The sequence below is a fragment of the Arachis duranensis genome, chromosome 6 (genome assembly GCF_000817695.3).
Source record: "Arachis duranensis cultivar V14167 chromosome 6, aradu.V14167.gnm2.J7QH, whole genome shotgun sequence".
NCBI classification, from domain to species: Eukaryota; Viridiplantae; Streptophyta; class Magnoliopsida; order Fabales; family Fabaceae; genus Arachis; species Arachis duranensis.
Window position 1 is genome coordinate 106,995,549 of NC_029777.3, and position 7,219 is coordinate 107,002,767.

The following is a 7,219-nucleotide window of genomic DNA, read 5'->3' on the forward strand; positions in this document are numbered from 1 at the left end:
TATGTTTTTAAAATAAATTATTTCCATTTTTTATTACAAGAAGATTCCATGTAAATCCAAATTAGCCCCCTATTTAAACGCCACAACGCCACGCCAGAACCTCACATGCACCATTACCACAATCACACACACACAATACACAGAATACCCCAAGATCCAAATAAAGCCCAAAACAAAAAATAAAAAATAAAAAATATAATAATCAACAACCATTTCAGTGTTTCACTGTTTCACCGGTTACCGGCAAAAATGATAGCGTACCTGGAACACTTCGTTCACGGAAACGACGCCGAATCGAGGCAAGACGACACTGACGGCGACGTCGTTTCGTCCCTCGACGGCCTCGAAATCACAACAGCCACCGCCTCCGCCGGCAAAGACTTCGGCGGCACAAAATTCTCGAAGCCGCTCGCGGTCGTCCGTCCATCCTCTGCCGTCGACATCGCTCGTGCCGTCCGAGCTGCGGCGGCCACGGCGAATCTCACGGTGGCGGCTCGAGGCAACGGTCACTCCATCAACGGCCAAGCCATGGCGCACAGAGGCTTGGTCCTCGACATGCGCGCCATGGAGAATCACTGTTTTCGTTTCGGTGCTGAAAACGGTAGCGGTGGTTTGCGATACGTCGACGTTCCGGGAGGGGCATTATGGGAAGACGTGTTGAAACGGTGCGTTTCGCAGTTCGGTTTGGCGCCGAGGTCGTGGACGGATTATTTGGGTTTAACGGTTGGGGGAACGCTGTCTAACGGCGGCGTTAGCGGACAGGCGTTCCGTTACGGACCTCAGACGGCAAACGTGACGGAGATGGAGGTTGTTACTGGGAGAGGCGAAACGGTTATCTGCTCTGAAAAGCAGAATTCGGAACTTTTCTTTGCCGCGCTTGGTGGTCTTGGACAGTTCGGTATCATTACCAGAGCTAGAGTCCTTCTTCAACAAGCTCCAGACATGGTGAACTTTTTTTTAACCTTATTAACAAAAAAAAACATTCATTTTTTCCGATTTAATTTTTCTACATTATCAACGTAAAATATTTTAAACTATTAATATATTATTGGCTAATAATATTTAAAATGTTACTTACTACTGATAAAAAATATTAATTAATATAAATTAAAATTGTTGGTGTTATAACTTATAATGCATGAAGAAAACGTTTGAGGAACGTAAATGTGTGCATTTAATGTAATTTAAAATAAAAATTTTGTTTGTGATGGTTAGGTGAGGTGGATAAGGGTAGTGTACTCAGAATTTGAGGCGTACACAAGGGACGCGGAGTGGCTAGTGAGTTTGAGAGAAGGAGAAGGTTTTGACTACGTGGAAGGCTTTGTCTTTGTGAACAGCGATGACCCTTGCAACGGCTGGCCCACAGTCCCCATTCACCCTAACCAACGGTTCGACCCGGTTCGTCTCCCTTCCAACGCTGGACCCGTCCTCTATTGCTTAGAACTCGCCCTTCATTATCGTCACTCCCACCATCCTTCAACTCTTGATATGGTAATTAATTACTGCCCCAATTCATTCAAACTCTCTTTCTTTTTCTTTTATATTAGGTCTCATTCATTCTTACGATACTTTATCTAAAGTTTAATAGAAAAAGTCTAGAAACTATCAATTTTTGTATTTTTTTAATCAGTACTTATATTAACTATTAAAACAAAAGTAAATGATCTTTCATTGTAGATATAATCTCACACCATTAAAAAAAAATTGTAATTAAGTTTACGGTTTAATAACTAATTTTAATTTTTTCAAATACTAATTTAGAGTAATTCTTAGTTTAAAGAATATCTAAACTTTCAAAAAAATTATAAAATTTTACAAAAAAAATTAATTTTTTAAAATTACTTTGTTCTTTATTTTTGAAAAAAATAAACTTAATTGACGGTTTTTTTTGTTTTATTTTTAATCACTCGTTATTAAATAAAGAATATTTTTACTTTTTATTAATTAAACAAATCTTTATTCTTTATTTTATAGGAATAATTAACATTTATAAATACCTACTAAGTAGATTTTATAAAAATAAACTACATGCATTTTCTTTAAAAAAAATAATATTAAGGCCTATAACTTTCAAAAGATATACTCTCTCCATTCTTACTTAAAAGTTCGAATTCAAATCTATTTTTAACTTTAGGAAAAAAAAATATCTCTAACAACATATCATTCTCTATTTTTTTTTAATAATACATTAGCATTTGCCGTTTTTCCCCTCTTTTAGCATGGTATATGATACACTTCGCTAGAAGTTATTTGTCTTTTAAACCCTTTTTATTAGGGGGGTCACAGGGGTCGGGCTAATAGTGGTGTCCCCCATAAGGGTACGAAGTCCCCTTATGATACTAAGTTTTGACCTACTGAATATGAGGGCGCTTACTTTAATAAAAAATCACTTAACAATATCCAAAGATTAAAAATGAGTATTCCTTAATTCATTCAATAGCTTTTTTTTTTTACTTTAAAATTTATTAGTAATTTAATGATTAAAAATTAAACTACTAATAAATCTGGAAACTTAAAAGATAGTAATTATAAAAATGATTACTATACAATATTAGTATGTTTTCAGAATTTTCAATTTGATTTTCTCCAAAATACTCAAACTAAAAAGACATTTTTTAATCTTTTATATGGAGTATGAAACAGAGAGATGCCCTTTACTTTAGAAAGAAAATAATAATAATAATAAAGTGGAGGTGATAGAGAACCATTTTAGTGTGTGTATGTCTCAAGTAAAAAGTCAAAACATGCAGAGTTCACCTACACGTGTACGAATTGGCACAGCATAACGTCACATTCTAACAGATCATTGTGTCATTGTGTGTAGTAACTAGTAAGTAATGTTGGGTTTAGCTTTTTGTGATTTCGATTTTCTAGAAAATTCTACTCTTTTTCTTTTCTTTTTATCTTTCTAACTCTCATTTTCATCTTAATTTAGTATACGCATGGCTGTCGAAATAAGTTAAGTTAAATTTTCAATAAATTATTTTTAATTTAACTTTTAAGAAAATTATGTGATATATTATTATTATTAAAATGAACATATTTTTCTGGGTACGTAGTTTAATAAATGCAAATGGTTGTTCGTGAACTGAAAACTGACTACTCGGTCGTAATGTATCTTCCATTGGATTTTCTGACACAACACTTTCCCTAAGAAGCTTATGTTTTCTTTGTTCAAATTACCAAAAGGGACTTGTACCTTTATTTGCTATTAGCGTAAAAAGGGTAATGTAGGGTTTCTTTATAGGTGAGGTTAAAATGGTCATGTTACATCATTAGGTGCTGCATATTGCTCTGATCATTGAGATCTCCCTGACGTTACGGTCCCCACACACTTCAGGAAATAGCCAAAAATAAGCCATCATTTTCTGCAATCTCTTGTAAAATAAATAAAACACTATTTATCATTTTCTTTTTTCATGACGTAAATACCCTCCTTTATACACTTTGCCACCTATCATATAATCTCTTCATATTCATTAATATTGAATTTATCCAAACATTTCATCATAAATAAATGAGGCTTTTTTTTTGTATATAATATAAAAATAAAAGTAATGATATATTTTAATATTGTAATTTTTAGTATTTTTTAAAAATATGAAAGATACTTACTTCAATTTTTTTTTTAACAAAAATTCTTCGGTCTGATTTCTGTACTCTCGCAGATCTTTTGGTCCGATTTCACAAATCTCTCGATCCGATTTCTATATCCTCACAAATCGAACGGTCCGATTTTTATACTTTTCACAAATCAGACGGTCCAATTTTTATTTATTTAATTAAACGGTTTCACATTTGAGAATAAAACCCATCAACCCACATTTTGAAAAAACACCGTTGTTACTCCAATATCAAAAATAAAATCTGCATAAATAATATCAAAAGTAAAAAATAATTATTTTTTATATTAATTATATAAATAATTATTCAATAAAATAAATATAATTGAATGATTATATAAAATTTTATGTTTTTTATTTTGTATTTTGTGATAGGAAGTAGAGAAATTAGTTGGACGGTTGCGATTCGTGGAGGGTGTAAAGTTCGAAGTGGACGTGAGCTACATGGAATTCTTGCTACGTGTGAAGCGTGTTGAAGAGGAAGCAAAAGTAAAAGGGATATGGGATGCACCTCATCCATGGCTGAACATGTTTATATCAAAGTCCAACATTGCTGAGTTTGATCGTGAAGTCTTCAAGAAAATCATCAGGAATGGTGTTGGTGGCCCCATTTTAGTGTATCCCCTCTTGCGAAGCAAGTAAGTTCTAGACTTTATACACAAATATATAATAACTGATTTAACGAATAATTTTTAGAACACATACAATAATTTCAATTTAACACTTAATAAATTGGTACATTCTAATTATATTTGAATGATTTTATTTGACAAAATGACGAGGTTAAAAGATTCAAACAATGACAACCACCTTTGTGCATGACATACAAGAGGAGATATAGGCCAAAAGGGTCCCATATAAGGGCACAAATTTGTGACCTGTAAATTGAAACTTTAGGTCACATTCACATTTATGAATCACCTGAGTGCTGAGCTCTATATATCTTTTGCTTCTTTGTAACGCCTTTTTTTTTTTTTTACTACGCTTTTAATTTTAAGTCCATGGACCACAAATTTAAACTTGGTAGTTAAGATTTTTAGGGTAGGTCTAATATTTTCTACTATTTTCAATTAAGGGTGAGGCCAAAATAAGTGGGACCAGTAACCCTAAAAAACTTCATCATCTTTTGGTCGTAAGGTAGTCTCAGTTGTTGGGTTTCATCATACTGACCGTTGTACCATATTTTCACTGAATTTCTCCGTACATTATGATACACTTTACATCATCTAAATTTTCAAATATTTTTGGAGGTTAATTTCATTATTATTGTATTTTTACTATTTTAGATGGGTAATTTTAATTTATTTCTACTAACCCTAATAATAAAATTGAATTGCAACTCATTTTTACAATACCTATAATAAGAAGTAATATCTATTTTTCTTTTAAAAATATATTGATATAAGATAAACACAAAAGAACTGAAAAGAAGAGATTGTGAGCCAAATTTGGTACATCTATCATATCACATCCATGATACATGTTCCAATGGATTGGGAAAAAAAATCTTAAAGACTAGGGTGAATAATGAAGAAACAAACTAGCTATAGAAAAAGGAAAAAAACAAGATATATATGAGTTCTCTTCAATGTTGCCATTTTATAAATTCTATGTCCCATCATCAAAGTATCTTTCAAAATGGGGTCAGTGGTTGCCAATTAAGAATGGACAAAGCAATATCTATTTTGCCAACCGGATTACAGTGACACCGGATTTTGTACATCATATGGTCTAATTAATATGTATGTATATATGGGGCTCTAGAAACGAGATTTAATTTTGGCAGACAAAAACAACAAAATCACTCTCTCTGGTTCCACACACACAGGGATTTAAATTTATAATTATAATGCTGCCCTATGCCCTTTTCTGGGGATTGGAATTTGCTTCCTCTTTTTTGGATTTTATTATCTATATTAAGAATATAACTGTTTTTATTCAGTATTTTTGAAAAAAAAGTTATGACAATATATTTTTAGAATTGAATAAATTATCATTTGTACCGTGAAAGATATAAACGTTGACAAATGTATCAATGTAAGAATAAAACGACAATTGTAACCACGGAAGATGGCCTCCGTGTGCCTAGAGTACCCGGACTTGGGTTACGTAATTAATCCGTTAGGGTACTTTTGACACACGGAAGCCATCTTCCGTGGATACAATTGTCGTTTTATTCTTATATGTGTAGATTTGTCTGTGTTAGTATCTTTCATGGGTACAAATGGTAATTTATTCTAGAATTTATTTTAAAATAAAATAATTTTATATTTTATAATTATTTAAAATTTAACAATATTCATTCCAAAAAGAATTAATTTTGATATTTAAAAATGAATGTATTGAAATCAGACAACAATTAAATAGCAGCAAATTGAGAATCTAAATTCAAACAAAGAGATAACTTTTTAGGAAAGATAATATAATTTATATAATCCAATAAGACCACTTTTATATTCTTTCTATAATAAAAAACCCAAAAGCATGAATTATTATATATGTTATAATTTACACAGTAATCTATAGTAGTTCACCCTAATTGATTGTAATTAATTAAGTTAAAATTGATGATAATCAGGTGGGATAGTCGTCACTCGGTTATGGTGCCAGAAAGCAGTAACATATTCTACATAGTAGCATTGCTAAGATTTGTTCCAGCACCACCAAAGGGACCACATGCTGAAATCTTAGTGGCACAAAACAATGCAATTATTCAATTATGTTACAACAGAGGCTTTGATTTCAAGTTGTATCTTCCTCACTACAACTCACAAGAGAATTGGATGCGACACTTTGGGGATAAGTGGACAAGGTTCATTGATAGAAAGGCCAATTTTGATCCCTTGGCTCTTCTTGCTCCTGGCCAGAAAATTTTTTCCAGAATCCCCCAACCTTTGTCTATCACATAATTAATTATTATTTAGTATTAGCTCTTGCTTTAATTTTTCTAGCCATGTGTAATTTAGTTTTGGCCAAATTATTTCATAAAATGTAGGAGTGTCAAGTGTATTGTTATCTAAGAAAAAAGTCAATGTATGCTTTTAGAAATAGAAAAACAATAATGGGTTGAATTTTACTAAATCTCATTAATGTGATGAGTCAATTTAATTAACCCTTGATTAGGTTTTTACTTTTTTAATTTTTTTAGAATCAATATTTTTATGGAGGAATTATTAATGTGAATTTTTGTCCTTGTTGAGTTGTCGATTAAGAATTTGATGGGCACAATAATATATTTTTTATATAATGTAAATCTAAATTTAAATTAAATATACTTGGTTGATGCATGACAACTGTGATGTGTAACAAGATCGATAATGAATGGTACATATATATGTCACTTTCAATTCCGTGGAGCAAAACTAACTAGTGATTTGTTAACACAAAGTCCTTTTCCCCTTTGTCTCTTTGGATTTTAATCTTTTTAAGTGTCAATCATCAATTGGAAACCAAGCACTGCATACATGTATATGTGTCTTAAATGAGACAATATTAACCGGCCTTGATGTAATAATATCTTGGTTGAATTTTGTTTGATCATCCCTATATAAAAAACAATTAGTATTAATTATTCTAAAATTAACTATTAATATAAA

At 31.7% G+C, this 7,219-nt stretch overlaps 1 protein-coding gene across 1 annotated transcript; it reads left to right on the forward strand.

The window, feature by feature from the left end:
* The first annotated feature begins 117 nt into the window (after positions 1-117).
* Positions 118-6,600, forward strand: LOC107495642 (cytokinin dehydrogenase 7). Its single transcript, XM_016116812.3, has 4 exons — positions 118-945; positions 1,216-1,491; positions 3,999-4,261; positions 6,202-6,600. The coding sequence occupies exons 1-4, from the start codon at positions 250-252 to the stop codon at positions 6,530-6,532; spliced, it is 1,566 nt and encodes a 521-aa protein (XP_015972298.1). The 5' UTR covers positions 118-249; the 3' UTR covers positions 6,533-6,600.
* Positions 6,601-7,219: the final 619 nt, after the last annotated feature.

Coding starts and splice junctions, on each gene's coding strand:
- LOC107495642 (XM_016116812.3), top strand. CDS start 250: ATGATAGCGTACCTGGAACACTTCGTTCACGGAAACGACGCCGAATCG. Junction 1,492..3,998: donor ATCCTTCAACTCTTGATATG/GTAATTAATTAC, acceptor ATTTTGTGATAG/GAAGTAGAGAAATTAGTTGG. Junction 4,262..6,201: donor TATCCCCTCTTGCGAAGCAA/GTAAGTTCTAGA, acceptor GATGATAATCAG/GTGGGATAGTCGTCACTCGG.